Source organism: Sinohyriopsis cumingii, chromosome 1 (assembly GCF_028554795.1).
Source record: "Sinohyriopsis cumingii isolate HCF-2022 chromosome 1, ASM2855479v2, whole genome shotgun sequence".
NCBI lineage: Eukaryota > Metazoa > Mollusca > Bivalvia > Unionida > Unionidae > Sinohyriopsis > Sinohyriopsis cumingii.
The window spans coordinates 168,475,986-168,491,157 of NC_142961.1; the positions used below are offsets into that span (position 1 = coordinate 168,475,986).

Below are 15,172 nucleotides of genomic sequence, written 5' to 3' on the forward strand. Positions count from 1 at the left end.
CTCATGCTGTCACCAAATATACTTACCTTGTCACCAAATATACTTACCCTGTCACCAAATATACTTACCTTGTCACCAAATATACTTACCTTGTTACCAAATATACTTACCCTGTCACCAAATATACTTACCCTGTCACCAAATATACTCATCCTGTCACTAAATATACTTACCCTTTCACCAAATATACTTACCTTGTCACCAAATATACTCACCCTGTCACCAAATATACTTATCCTGTCATCAAATATACTTACCCTGTCACCAAATAAGTGGAAAAGGATAATAATAAGTGCACCAACAACAAAATGTATAACTGTCCACAGCATGTAACCTGTACGAATGAAGCATGACGCTATCCTATATCTCCTCACTTACAAATTGCACACTGAAATAATTATATAAGGAACAAATGTCTGACTAAAAAATGGGTAAGAATGACTTACCCATGCTTAATAATATAAAGAGACACAGAGTAATTACCATCCCTCATAAAAAAGGGAAGATCTTGTTATGTTTTTCTAATTAAAAAAACTGAAGTAACAAACAGATGATAATAATCAACTGTAGCGATGACTATGGGACTGACGCTCAAACAAAATATACACACTGATTGTCATAAACACCTCAAGAAAACCAACAGTAAAAGCAAAACCACCAGGCCAAATAACACATTTGAAATCAATAGCATGTCCAAGAAGAGAGGACATTAAGCAAGATTTGGGCTGTGATGCAAGTGTCAGACTGGGACCAAGTTCTTTTATCAGTTCTAGAACCTTCCATCATATTAGGAGCAAGGAATCATGTATGATCATGTAAACTCTGTAGCTTGGACATGGGATTTAGCGTCCCTGATTTTAAAGCCACTTTTCAGCACACAACTGGCATACATGGCAGTCAGTGTAATTAGTGGAAGAACCCAGGAAAGCCCCCATAAGAATCACTGACCCATGGGAAGCTACTGGCAAGCTTTTTCACATACTCACATTGGCTGAGCCCGAGACTCAAACCCACATAGAAGAGGTAGCAGTGATCAGTAAACATGAAAGCTTTAGACCACTTGGCCAACTCGGGCCACTCCCTGAAATAATTTAAATATCACAAGAAAAGTATCACATTAATAAAATCAGTCTTACTCATTCCCATCCTCCCAAAAATAACTAGTGTCCTAGAAGGTAATGAAATCCAATATCACTAGGTATAATATATTACTACTATTAAAATCTTCAAAATAATCCACATCTTTCTTCCAAAATGTTTGAATTGATCTTAAAACTACAACTCCAAATAAATCAATAACTGATGTATATATGTAAATGAGCCAAATTACTTACAATGGTTCCAGAATTACAAATACCATCATCAGTAATGAGGTTATGAGGGAGAGATCTGTCACTGAATAAAACTGATGACAAGAACTTCAAGAATGTCATAATCTAGGCAGTTTGGAAAAATGGCTTATACTGAACTAATTAACTGAGTCATTTTAATGTATGAGTGACAACAACTGATAGTACAGTTATCAATGTGCTTCTGTAATTAATTCTGTCCACTGTCTTAATATGAAAGGTTTTTCCTTCATGAACACCCATAACAGCTTGCGACTCACTTTATTTAGGCAATGCTTGGTAAGAGTTGTGGAACATGTCAGCTGTTTTTATCTTTTTTACTGGTACCAACTGACAACATCAGCTAATCCACCTTATAATTTGGGTAATCAAAGCAGCTTCATGGCCTGATGGTCATCCATTCAAACACCTGTGTCTGAGTATGGGTAAAAATTTCCGTAGTTTACATTCCAACTTTTAAATTTGTCAGTTCCTAATGTTGAAAATTATTACAAAGTTTGAAAATGTCTGGAAAATTGGAAGGTATTGATATTTACAGCAGATATCTTTTGTGCCTCACCCAGTAGTGTACTGCATTTCATCTGCATTTTCATTGTTTCTTTAAATATCCAGAACTAGTGACATGACAGGACCAGAGAATATTGGTGTCTGTACAATATATTTGAAGGATGATTTTAAAAAGAGATCTTGGCACATCATCTTGGATGAAAAATAATCAGGTGGAAGATTTACAAGAGTAGATCCTAAACCTGAGAAATCTTCATGATTTACAATTTTTCTAAGATTGGAGCCTGTCTATATCGGGAATGTGGGCTGCTTTTAGTCCCCGAGAATCCCTATGAAAATTCTGGTCCTATATGTTATTTGTGTTTGTATGCATATATATTTTTTCTTTCTGTGTGTTTTTACCTCTTGTGTGTATGCTTCATCTAGCCAGGTACTGTATCTCATCAACATCTGTACTGAGAGTTTCCAGAACCTGTGACACAGTGGGAACAGGAATACATCTTCATCCCAACAGCGCCGTAAACTGGACCACAAGGTCTCCGTGGAATGTAACAAAAACTTTGATGAGTCTGTTAAAGATTTAAACTTTATCAAACTAGATGCAAATCATTTAAATTTCAAGCATGTTTAAACAATCCTGTATCAAAATTAAAATGACATATCCATTAAACCTTACATATCAGATTAGCATATATGTGACAATGAGCCTATAATGTTTAATTTTTGGTGGCTTTATTCGATAGAAAGATCAACTCTATTCATCACAAAATGTTTAAGGCCATTTTCAACATTGTACCATCATTGCTGTAATACAGGAATAAAAATTGTTGGTCAGGTCATCTGTTCTGGAGAAGTAGCTTTGACAAGGTTTGATGAATTATAGAATGTCACATTGGCATCATTGTCATCTAGGACCAAGTACATATAGAGACAAGTGTTTTAGTAAAGATCACATTCCAGTATTACCGTCTCTTAATGAGGACTAGTGGTAACAGGATCTTCAAGATGACCACTATGCTGGCCATACTGTAAGTCAGATCAACACCAACCAGTACAACCTGACATAACAAAAAGTTTCAAGATGGCCACTAGTAAAGATACTGTAAGTCAGATCAACACCAACTAGTACCAAATTGACATAACACAAAGTTTCAAGATGGCCACTATGCTGGCCATACTGCAAGTCAGATCAACACCAACTAGTACCAAACTGACATAACACAAAGTTTCAAGATGGCCACTATGCTGGCCATACTGCAAGTCAGATCAACACCAACTAGTACCAAACTGACATAACACAAAGTTTCAAGATGACCACTATGCTGGCCATACTGCAAGTCAGATCAACACCAACTAGTACCAACCTGACATAACACAAAGTTTCAAGATGGCCACGATGCTGGCCATACTGTAAGTCAGATCAACACCAACCAGTACCAACAGCACATCACACAAAGTTTTTTTTAGTGAAAAACTGAATGTAGTTATGGCCCTATGTTTAGAAGTCACAATAAAAATCTTGTGGCCACAATGGGGTCTGCATTGCACCATTTTCATTAAGTACCATGTACACACTATTGGTCTGTAATTAGATGTGATAAGTTTGTTAGTCAATATCCCTTGTAGATACAACTATCCATTCAGGACAATTAGTGATAACAATATTTTCAAGATGGCAGCCATTGTGGCCATATTAGATGTCAGATCAGTGCTATCTTCATTTAGGCCCAGCTAGACATTAAACAAAACCCTATCAAATCTCTTCATTTAGGCCCGGCTAGACCATAAACAAAACCCTATCAAATCTCTTCATTTGCGCCCAGCTAAACTATAAATAAAACCCTACCAAATCTCTTCATTTAGGCCCAGGTAGACCATAAACAAAACCCTATCAAATCTCTTCATTTAGGCCCAGCTAGACATTAAACAAAACCCTATCAAATCTCTTCATTTAGGCCCAGCTAGACCATAAACAAAACCCTATCAAATCTCTTCATTTAGGCCCAGCTAGACATTAAACAAAAGCCTATGTCAATATGACCATCAAATCTCTTCATTTAGGCCCAGCTAGACGTTAAACAAAACCCTATGTCGATATGACCATCAAATTTCTTCATTTAGGCCAAGCTAGACATTAAATAAAACCCTATGTTGATATGACCATCAAATCTCTTCATTTAGGCCCAGCTAGACATTAAACAAAACCCTATGTTGATATGACCATCAAATCTCTTCATTTAGGCCCAGCTAGACATTAAATAAAACCCTATGTCAATATGACAATCAAATCTCTTCATTTAGGCCCAGCTAGACATTAAACAAAACCCTATGTCAATATGACAATCAAATCTCTTCATTCAGGCCCACCTAGACATTAAAAAAAAACCCTATGTCAATATAACAATCAAATCTCTTCATTTAGGCCCAGGTAGACATTAAACAAAACCCTATGTCGATATGACCATCAAATCTCTTCATTTAGGCCCAGCTAGACATTAAATAAAACCCTACGTCAATATGACAATCAAATCTCTTCATTTAGGCCCAGGTAGACATTAAAAAAAACCATATGTCAATATGACCATCAAATCTTTTCATCTAGGCCCACCTAGACATTAAATAAAACCCTATGTTGATATGACCATCAAATCAGGAAGAGTACTGATAACAAGATTTTTAAGATTTGGTAGGCACCAGTTTAATTTGGACCAACTAAACAGCATTTAAAGACTTTCAGTAAAATAAAGTGATATGACCATCTGTTCTAGAGAAGCGGCACAAAAAAAGATTTTCATGATGGTCACTGTTTCAGCAATATTTGAAGTCTGCGTGGCACAATTTTCATTAAGACCCAAAAGACCCTAGAATGAATGTGTGAGTGTAAAATTTCATTGCAATCATCCAAGTGGTTAGGAAGAACAACAATAACAAATGTGTGCTAAGTGACAAACAAAAGTAATTCCATAGGCTCTTCTAGTATGAGTGGTAAAGCCATTAAACATTTAGTCAACAGAGATGAAAGAGCATTCTATTCACTTTTGACACTTAACCTGGAGTCGAAGAGAACTTTGGAAACCTTACTGCAAATCTGCACACCAGAAGTAAATTAAAGGTCAACTTTAACAGCTTTTATCATGAACAATAAAGAAGCTTTTACATTTACAAGAAATGTGATGGTTGTGATGGATGGACAAACATGCGTGCAACTAATATATCTACCTTTATCCAAAAATCAGTAATTATAAACCACACAAAAGTTCACAGCAGGTATTCCAATACTAGCTGACTTACCTGTTGATTTACTGAAAGCTGACGTCAAGGAACCTTCAAAGGCACCCGCTATTTCCTGGAATCTACAGAAACAAAAAACATAATATGACAACACCAAACTGAAAATAGTTGATTTATAGCTCTATACAGCATATCTGAACGTATTCATACAAAATGCCAAAAATAATTTTCTTAACAAATTTTAACCCATCTATGGCTGTTGTATCATATTATTGTTATTTCATAATGCACAAACTGACTGAAAAGACATCAACTATCATTGTTTTTCTAAAATATGTACCATACTTGACAAAATATACTCAAGTGAAAGTTATTAGTGATTCCAATATGCCAACTGATTTTAAAAAGTCAAATTACAAAACCTGATTTGGTAATTTTGTTATAATATACCTGATCTGGAAATATACTGGTAAACTCCATTTGGTCATAAAGGTGTGGTAACTGGGATGGTCTCTAAGTCTCTTTACACTGGCCTGAGACCCACACAGTCTCTCAAACTGATCCAAAAACTGCATACTTGTCAGAAATTTCTGAAAAAGAAAATATTTTTATCTTTTAAGGTAAAACATTGCACTAATTCTGCTTCTTGGAAAATCTGTCCAAAGGACTTTTAGGAGAAAAATTTTACTTTTGTCATTTATTTTTTGTTTTGTTTGAAAAATTGCATTTTTATGGAGAATAAGCGCCCAAAGCTCTATTGGCTGAAAGAATGTCCAGGAATTTATGATAAGACCATTTCTTCTTTTGACTGCTGAGTGTTGAAACCATCTCTGATATTACAAAAAGATAAGACTTTAAATAAGTCACTACTGCTGCCATATCAAATGTAAGATAAGCACCATTTTCATTTCAGACAAAGTGGACACCATCAGAAGACTTTCCATGAAAACACCATGTTGAAACGATAATCTTTTCATGAGAATTAATAACAAGATGTTCAACATTTTCATTGTGGCAGACTTACTGATATCAGATCAGCAACATGTTCAATGTGGCAGACTTAGTGATAACAGATCAGCAACATGTTTATTGTGGCAGACTTGCTGATATCAGATCAGCAACATGTTCATTGTGGCAGACTTATTGATATCAGATCAGCAACATGTTCATTGTGGCAGACTTACTGATATCAGATCAGCAACATGTTCATTGTGGCAGACTTAGTGATATCATACCAGCAACATGTTCATCGTGGCAGACTTATTGATATCAGATCAGCAACATGTTCATTGTGGCAGACTTACTGATATCAGATCAGCAACATGTTCATTGTGGCAGACTTACTGATATCAGATCAACAACATGTTCATTGTGGCAGACTTATTGATACCAGATCAGCAACATGTTCATTGTGGCAGACTTACTGATATCAGATCAGCAACATGTTCATTGTGGCAGACTTACTGATATCAGATCAGCAACATGTTCATTGTGGCAGACTTACTGATATCAGATCAGCAACATGTTCATTGTGGCAGACTTACTGATATCAGATCAGCAACATGTTCATTGTGGCAGACTTACTGATATCAGATCAGCAACATGTTCATTGTGGCAGACTTACTGATATCAGATCAGCAACATGTTCATTGTGGCAGACTTACTGATATCAGATCAGCAACATGTTCATTGTGGCAGACTTACTGATATCAGATCAGCAACATGTTCATTGTGGCAGACTTACTGATATCAGATCAGCAAATTTTCATTCAGGACCAACAAGTCTTCTGGTGAAAACCCCATGTCAAGATGACTTTTAATTTAAAGGTAGAAATAGCAAGAATTTCATACTAGATGTTAGATCAACAAAATACATTTTCACTAGGTGCCAACTAGACATCATTAGAAGTCTTCTTGTGACAACCCAATGTTGATATGACTTTCTGGTTTGGAGGAGTAGGGATAAGATTTTCAAAATGGCACTTTGACAGCCAAACTGGATATAAGATCAACACAATTTTATTTACAACCAACTAGACACCATAAGACTGCTGATGAAAACCCCATGCAGATGTGACATTTCATTCAGGAGAAGTAACAATAACAAGATTTTCAAGATGATCACTGTGATGGCCATACTGGATATAAGATCAACACAATTTTATTTACAACCAACTAGACACCATAAGAATTCTGAATGAAAACTCCATGCAGATGTGACATTCCATTCAGGAGGAGTAACAATTAAAAAATATTCAAAATGGCTACTATGGTCATCATAATGGTCATCAGTTTAGTACCATTTCCACTTAGAACCAACTAGACATCATAATGGTCATGAGTTTAGTACCATTTCCACTTAGAACCAACTAGACATCATAATGGTCATCAGTTTAGTACCATTTCCACTTAGAACCAACTATACATCATAATGGTCATGAGTTTAGTACCATTTCCACTTAAAACCAACCAGACATCATAATGGTCATCAGTTTAGTACCATTTCCACTTAGAACCAACTAGACATCATAATGGTCATGAGTTTTGTACCATTTCCACTTAGAACCAACTAGACATCATAATGGTCATGAGTTTTGTACCATTTCCACTTAGAACCAACTAGACATCATAATGGTCATCAGTTTAGTACCATTTCCACCTAGAACCAACTAGACATCATAATGGTCATCAGTTTAGTACCATTTCCACTTAGAACCAACTATACATCATAATGGTCATCAGTTTAGTACCATTTCCACTTAGAACCAACTAGACACCATAATGGTCATGAGTTTAGTACCATTTCCACTTAGAACCAACTATACATCATAATGGTCATGAGTTTAGTACCATTTCCACTTAGAACCAACTAGACATCATAATGGTCATGAGTTTAGTACCATTTCCACTTAGAACCAACTAGACATCATAATGGTCATCAGTTCAGTACCATTTCCACTTAGAACCAACTAGACATCATAATGGTCACGAGTTTTGTACCATTTCCACTTAGAACCAACTAGACATCATAATGGTCATGAGTTTAGTACCATTTCCACTTAGAACCAACTAGACATCATAATGGTCATCAGTTTAGTACCATTTCCACTTAGAACCAACTAGACACCATAATGGTCATCAGTTTAGTACCATTTCCACTTAGAACCAACTAGACATCATAATGGTCATCAGTTTAGTACCATTTCCACTTAAAACCAACCAGACCTCATAATGGTCACCAGTTTAGTACCATTTCCACTTAGAACCAACTAGACACCATAATGGTCATCAGTTTAGTACCATTTCCACTTAGAACCAACTAGACATCATAATGGTCATCAGTTTATTACCATTTCCATTTAGAACCAACTAGACATCATAATGGTCATTAGTTTAGTACCATTTCCACTTAAAACCAACTAGACATCATAATGGTAATCAGTTTATTACCATTTCCATTTAGAACCAACTAGACATCATAATGGTCATTAGTTTAGTACCATTTCCACTTATAACCAACTAGACATCATAATGGTAATCAGTTTAGTATTTTGGTTTAAAAACCATATTGATATGACTTTCTGTTTATAAAGGTGAAGCGATAGCATATTCTTCAAAATGGTTACTATGGTGGCCACATTGGACATCAGATCAGGACATTTTCATTTAGGAACAACTAGATATAAAAAGAAGTCTTTTAGTGAAAAACCCATGCTGATATAACATTCCATTCGGAAAGAATAGTGATAACTAGAATTTTCAAGATGGCTGTTATAGCTGCCATATTAGATGTCCAAGCAGCACCATCTTCATTTAGGACTAACCAGACCTTGGAGTGAATGTGTAAAGGTTTATGGCAATCGTCCAAGTGGTTTAGGAGGAGTAGCAATAAGAAACTTGTGCTAATTGGCCAACAAACTATGAAGGATGGAGAACAAGCCATCCCATAAGCTCTCTTGGTCTATGACCAGTCAAACTAAAAATGGTTTTATGCATTTATGATTCGAATCCTATTGCAATTTATATCAGAATTTAATAAAATTATCCATTATTATGTTCAATAAAGAGAAACATCTCAGACAAGTCTACTCACTGCATGGAATACATCTGGATTTCCTGGAGCAAATATAGATGGAGTTCTGGCTTCAATGTTGCTCACAACTTCCGGCCACACAGCATTCACTAGAAAATCAAAGCCTCTCACAACCTCTGTGCTTCTGAAGGCAAAATAATGATACAATATGAGAATAAGCCAGAAAGTCTAATTATATAAATGCATTTTGTGCACATATCGAAAGATGCACCCATAGAAATATAGTGACACCTCTTCTCTCTACCCTCTGCCCCAAAATTGCCTTTTCTGTATGGTTTACCTCTTCTTTTCCGAACCTAAACATGTGGGCACACTTAATGCCTATTATTATTATGATCAATTTGTTATAAATGTTAATTTTTGTGTTTTATGAAATTTACCCATAAAATAGATAACAAACAGTATGAAGTTTCAGCAATACTGTCCTTCCTTCCCCTCTTCCAAATAAATTTCATACTAGAAGCAATGTCACAGAATGGTATGCACAAAATTACAACTGTATAAATATATTGTATGGGTCATACTGTCATGTACACCATTACCAATGGTGCATGTCATAGTTCTGTCAAAGGACTGTAACATTTTTAGTTTTGCTTGCTAGGCTGACTGACATCCTGTGACACATGAAAAGTTCTGGTGGTAGATTGACTGACTTACCTTGACATATGCAAAGTTCTGGTGGTAAGATCTCATTTAAGTAATGTTTTCTGTCTATGATTCCCACCACGTACCAGTATAAAAAATTACAATTACATTGCATTTAGGCCATGTCAGGATGCTGTCTCTTTTACAATAGAATCATTCAGCTATGAAGCTGATTTCCAGAAATACTGGATGGAACCAGTGGTGCAGGAGAGAAAAAGTCTGGTAATGACATAGCTCAACATCGAAGGGATCAACATATCAAACTCCAGCCTTTATTTTTGCAAAAGTTTTCATGCAGGTTCTTGGGCAGACTGGAAGGAATACCATAATGGATCATTCCTTGTTTGTGTCATACTACTGTGCAAAAGAGCAACTTGATGCTCATTGTATGAATAAAAAGGTATTATAATTTCATGCCTGTTATATGAACATGTCATACCTTCATGTCCATTATTGAATTGTATATTGTCCCTAATTTATACAATGTTGTTGTTATGAAAAGCACAATACAATTCCATAACGGTCTGTTATGTGAATAGAATAGCTGTATAAGTTCATAATTTCAGCATAGACTCAAACATGTCATGTACATTAGGTGAAATGAATAGCTTAAGAACTTCATAATTTCAGCATAGACTCAAACTTTTCACATACATTAAGTGAACAGAACAGTTTCATATCTAAGAGAACAAAACAGCGAACAAAACAATGTCATACCCGTCAATGTGAACAAAACAATTTTGCATGTTAAGCTAACAGAATATTATTATAATCCAAATCTGTTATATGCACAAAACAATGAATATTGTCCAATAGGCAGTGTGTGGAAAACTTCTCAATACTTCATTTAGATATCAACATGACATCAGAATGACAGTATTTAGTGCATGTGTAAGACCATCTGTACAAAGGACCTGTTTCATCTAAATTGTGCACCAAGTCAAAATTTGATTGTGGAGGCTAAGATATCAGAGTAGATCTATATTTATTGCCGTATATATATATATATATATATATATAAACACTGTGTTCCATTGCTTCACTGATCTTAAAACAACTCTTTCTATATTCTTGTGACACAAAGAAGGCAATCATGCAGAAACAGGGCAATAATGTTTTTTTTTAAATATTCAGATCTTAAAACAAACTTAAAAATATTTCTGAAGATTTGTGTTCATAAATGGACACCCTGCACCCAATTTAAGCTAAAATTCATAAAATTACAAAACAGTACCTTTAACTTTTCTCCCAGAAAACTGATCGATAGCTTTACGGAAACTCTATCATTAATACTAGAACTGAAATTAACTTAAAATGAGACTTAGGATATAATATCTTTGTAATAACAAATACCTCACCCTGAGGTATGTTTTGAAGTTATAAAAAATTTCTCACCCTGAGGTATGTTTTGAAGTTACTTCTCGCAGCAGACGACAATGTGTAGGAATGAATTCAAGGATCTTTGCATACATTCCTTGTAGTCCTTGTTTGTTGGATTTCAAAAACTGTTCACTGACCACCTATTATGAAAAATAAAAGGTCTTCATTTATTCTAAGTTAATATGAAGTTTGTATACGAAGTTGAACCACTTCTTTTACCTGCTTGCTTGGCCTTATGGCCTGAAAGCATTATTTTCATATCAGACTTACTATCACCATGACCTCTGACCCTCAGATCCCAGAATCTATAGGTTTCTTTATTACACTAAGTGCAAACCATCTACAAAGTTTAGTCAAAGATCTTGCTCTAGTACAATAGTCAACCTTGATCTGTGACCTTGTCATCACTAAATTCATAGGCCTCTTCTGATCTAGAACAAAAGCTAAAATTCAGAAACTATTTTTTTTTCTTCAGTCATAATGAACCCCAAAATCAAACAGGCTTCTTTCTTACTAAATGTGCAAGTCATTCACAAACTTTGGTGAAAGTACATGGTTGATACTAAAAGTGTTTGGTGCAGAGACCATTTTGTTTCTTCTTCTTTCAGTCAAAGTGACCTTAACCACTGAGCTTTTGATACCAGTATTGACAGGCTTCTTCCCTGCCAAAAAGTACAAGCTATCCACAATGTCTTGGTACAGTTACAAGATGCTGAACTAATATTATGGTAAAGAAAAAAAAAGTTTTCTTCTTTCAGTTATAGTAATTTTGACCTCTTACCTTTTGACCCAAAATCAACAGGTTTCTTGATGAGAAAGTCAGTCAGAAATAAAGACATAATCAGGATACCCCAAAAAGGAGAGATTAAAATACAAAATGGGTTTATGAAACTACATATCAATGAAATCAAGTGATATAATGTACCATATATACTCCCATAAAAGCTTGTTCACCACAAACTGAACAGGTACACACTCTAAAAAGTGAATGGCCCATGTATATGCCAACCCACAAGTCTGGGACAACATCACAAGATGCACACGATAAGTTCTAAATGCATTTATTTAGGCAAACTTATATTAGCAAAAATTATGTGTATACCTCTCTCGGGGTTGGCAAGTTAGATTATTACATAGAAATGGTATAAGTTCATAAATTTGTTTGAAAAGTCAAGAAATGTATTTAATTTTCTGTTTTACTACTGTTTCTGCCTAATTCAGATTGGTACATAATTTGATCAGATGATGACAAGAATTGAGTATTTGTGGGTTGCTGTAACACTACCTCTCTCTTCTGGCTCAATTATTGTTTGTTTATGCGTTATTGCATATGACTTTTTATATCAATGCACCAATAATTACATTTTTATTCTGCCTTGAAATTGTAAATATCTAACTCATTAAAATGTGATCCGAGTATAACAATGAACAACAATAGGGTTTGGTTCAAAGCTTGCATTTAGGCTAGTGAGTATATTTACATAATGGTACCATCGTATGTACATTGTAGGTTTGAACATGCGATGAATGAAGTAGATTCCACTGAATGAAGTACATCCCCAGGATTCGAATCAAGGGCACCACTGCACCAAACTTTGATGATATCTCCAAAATACAACAATGAAGTTTCAGAAGTAATGCTGTAAAAACGGAGTTGCAGCTTGCTCTGATGTAAGCGACCTTACATCCCATTTTACCAAACTATGGTACTTGTGCTAATATTATGGAGTGAAAGGCAATTACACATCAAAGTACTGGTACAGTTGTCTGTCAAAATTCCCTCTTAACCAAAGCAAGTTTTCAGGGTTCTGTTGATTAACTGGCCTGTATTGGTGTTGGGACACATCCAGTTTTCCACTACAGGGAAAATTATGATTTTCTTCAGCCAAACACAAATTGAAAACAGACTGATGATGATCTTAGTTCCTCTACCTTTTCATCAAGTTTACCTCAATTTGAAGGATTGCTTATATCAATGAAAAAGAGTAACTCGTAAGCGCATGGATCCACATAAACGAAACAGCTATTAACGACTAGCTCAAATGTTATCTGGAAGAATATATTTGGTCGAAACAATGAATAAAGCAAAATCTGCATCTGTTTGGGAATAAAGATTTAAGTGATGCTGTGCAAGTACTGTACATTATAGTACAGCCTGATTTTCCTAGGTAAACTCAAACCGGCCCACGAATTATGAAGTCTTTATTTACCTTTAATTTAATTTTGTGTTTAGAAAATAGAAAATATGCACATGGAAAATAATAACAAAAGCAACAGTTTAATAAGTGTTTGGACACTGAAGATGTATTTTTTTAACATGCATATAAGTCCAAGGACACAGAACAAATTATGTCCCAAGATTTACAGCCATTACAGTAGTCAACAAAAAGAGCTGTCTACTTTAGACCTTGGCCTGTGGATAAACTGACCACCACTTCTTCCAGGGCTTTATTTTTTCCTAAATTGTATGCCTTATACACAAGTATATACAGTACATGTGTATGACAATGGTTAAGCAAGATAACTGTGTAACTGTAACCAACCAACCCTTCCATACCCCTTCATGTTTTCTACTGTACATTCTAACCAAACAACCACATCCACATTTGTTCATACTTTCTACTGTATATTCTAACCAACCAAACCTTCCATACATCATCATGCTTTCTACTGTGTATTCTATCCGACCAACCCCCTCCATACCCCTCATGCTTTCTACTGTGTATTCTAACCAACCAACGCACATTCTAACAACCTACATACTACGTCATGATGCAAAATCCATCATATATATTATTAATCTTTCTATGATTGAGTATGTATATATATACATGTATATATATATATATATATATATATATATATATATATATATATATATATATATATATATATATATATATACAGTGGAGCCTCGTTAATTCGGACTCTGTTTATCCGGAAACCACGCTATCCGGACATAATTCAACGGGAACGGAATTCCTAAATGTTAATTTGCTCCGTTAATCAAGCAATCCGTGTTCCAGATCCGGAAATCAAAATCGGGGACCAAAGTGTAAAATTACATTAAAACTTATCTCGATAATCCGGAAATAATCTGTCCAAAAATAAGAAAATTCAAAAAATCATATGTGAAAATACAATCAGAAGAATAATACATAAAACACAGCAGTGAAGCCCTTGAGAATCTATGGCCACTATCAATAACTAAGTAGCGTGACCATATTGTAACCAGCGATTGTATAAACAATGTCTGTTTTAGCTAGTCGCCGACCGGGTTTGTTTATAATTAAATAAACACACTGGGATCAAATCGTCTACCCTTTTTGACATAACATATGGTAAATAAATTAAAAGTGTCATTAAGCCTCTTTGTTGTTTACCAATTGTATGTAACAATCACAGTTTATTGTTTGCTGTGCAAATACAGTTGACATTTTTAAGCTGTGGACAGTATAGGGCTTCAAAGAATCCAGGCAAACAAAGGTTACAGACTTCTTCAGGAAATTGACATAATAAATGTATGTACACTACATGCATGTACATGAACATAGTGTGATGTGTTCGATGTGTTAATTGTCTAAACTTCTATTTACTGTATATGTACATACAAGCACATGTTATAATAATGTGAAATAAACACAAATTAATAGATGTATTCATTAATTTATTTCAACCATTATTGAATATACAGTACATTACATTTAAAGCTAGCATATACATGTACATATATACGGTGTGATGATATCGTAAAATAAAAAATGTGCATGATTCAATTATCCGGAAAACTCATTAATCCGGACATATTCACTGGGAACGAATGTGTCCGGATTAACGAGGCTCCACTGTATATATACATATAGTTTAATCAGCAAAAAATGTGAAAATTTCATTGTAATTAAAATGTTCACATATCAGACCACTGACCATTGACTCTAGGAGTGGGAGCCAAGGATGACACCTTTTT

The 15,172-nt window shown here is 35.0% G+C and overlaps 1 protein-coding gene across 1 annotated transcript in view; it reads right to left on the bottom strand.

Moving 5' to 3' along the window:
• LOC149808351 (conserved oligomeric Golgi complex subunit 2-like) overlaps positions 1-15,172 on the bottom strand; it is a 73,809-nt gene that overhangs the window by 35,610 nt on the left and 23,027 nt on the right. The window contains exons 8-12 of the mRNA XM_089975975.1: positions 11,221-11,345; positions 9,181-9,304; positions 5,538-5,677; positions 5,148-5,209; positions 2,259-2,425 (exon numbers count right to left, since the gene is read on the bottom strand). Coding sequence (XP_089832101.1) covers positions 2,259-2,425; positions 5,148-5,209; positions 5,538-5,677; positions 9,181-9,304; positions 11,221-11,345 — 618 coding nt within the window. The remainder of the gene's footprint in view (positions 1-2,258; positions 2,426-5,147; positions 5,210-5,537; positions 5,678-9,180; positions 9,305-11,220; positions 11,346-15,172) is intronic.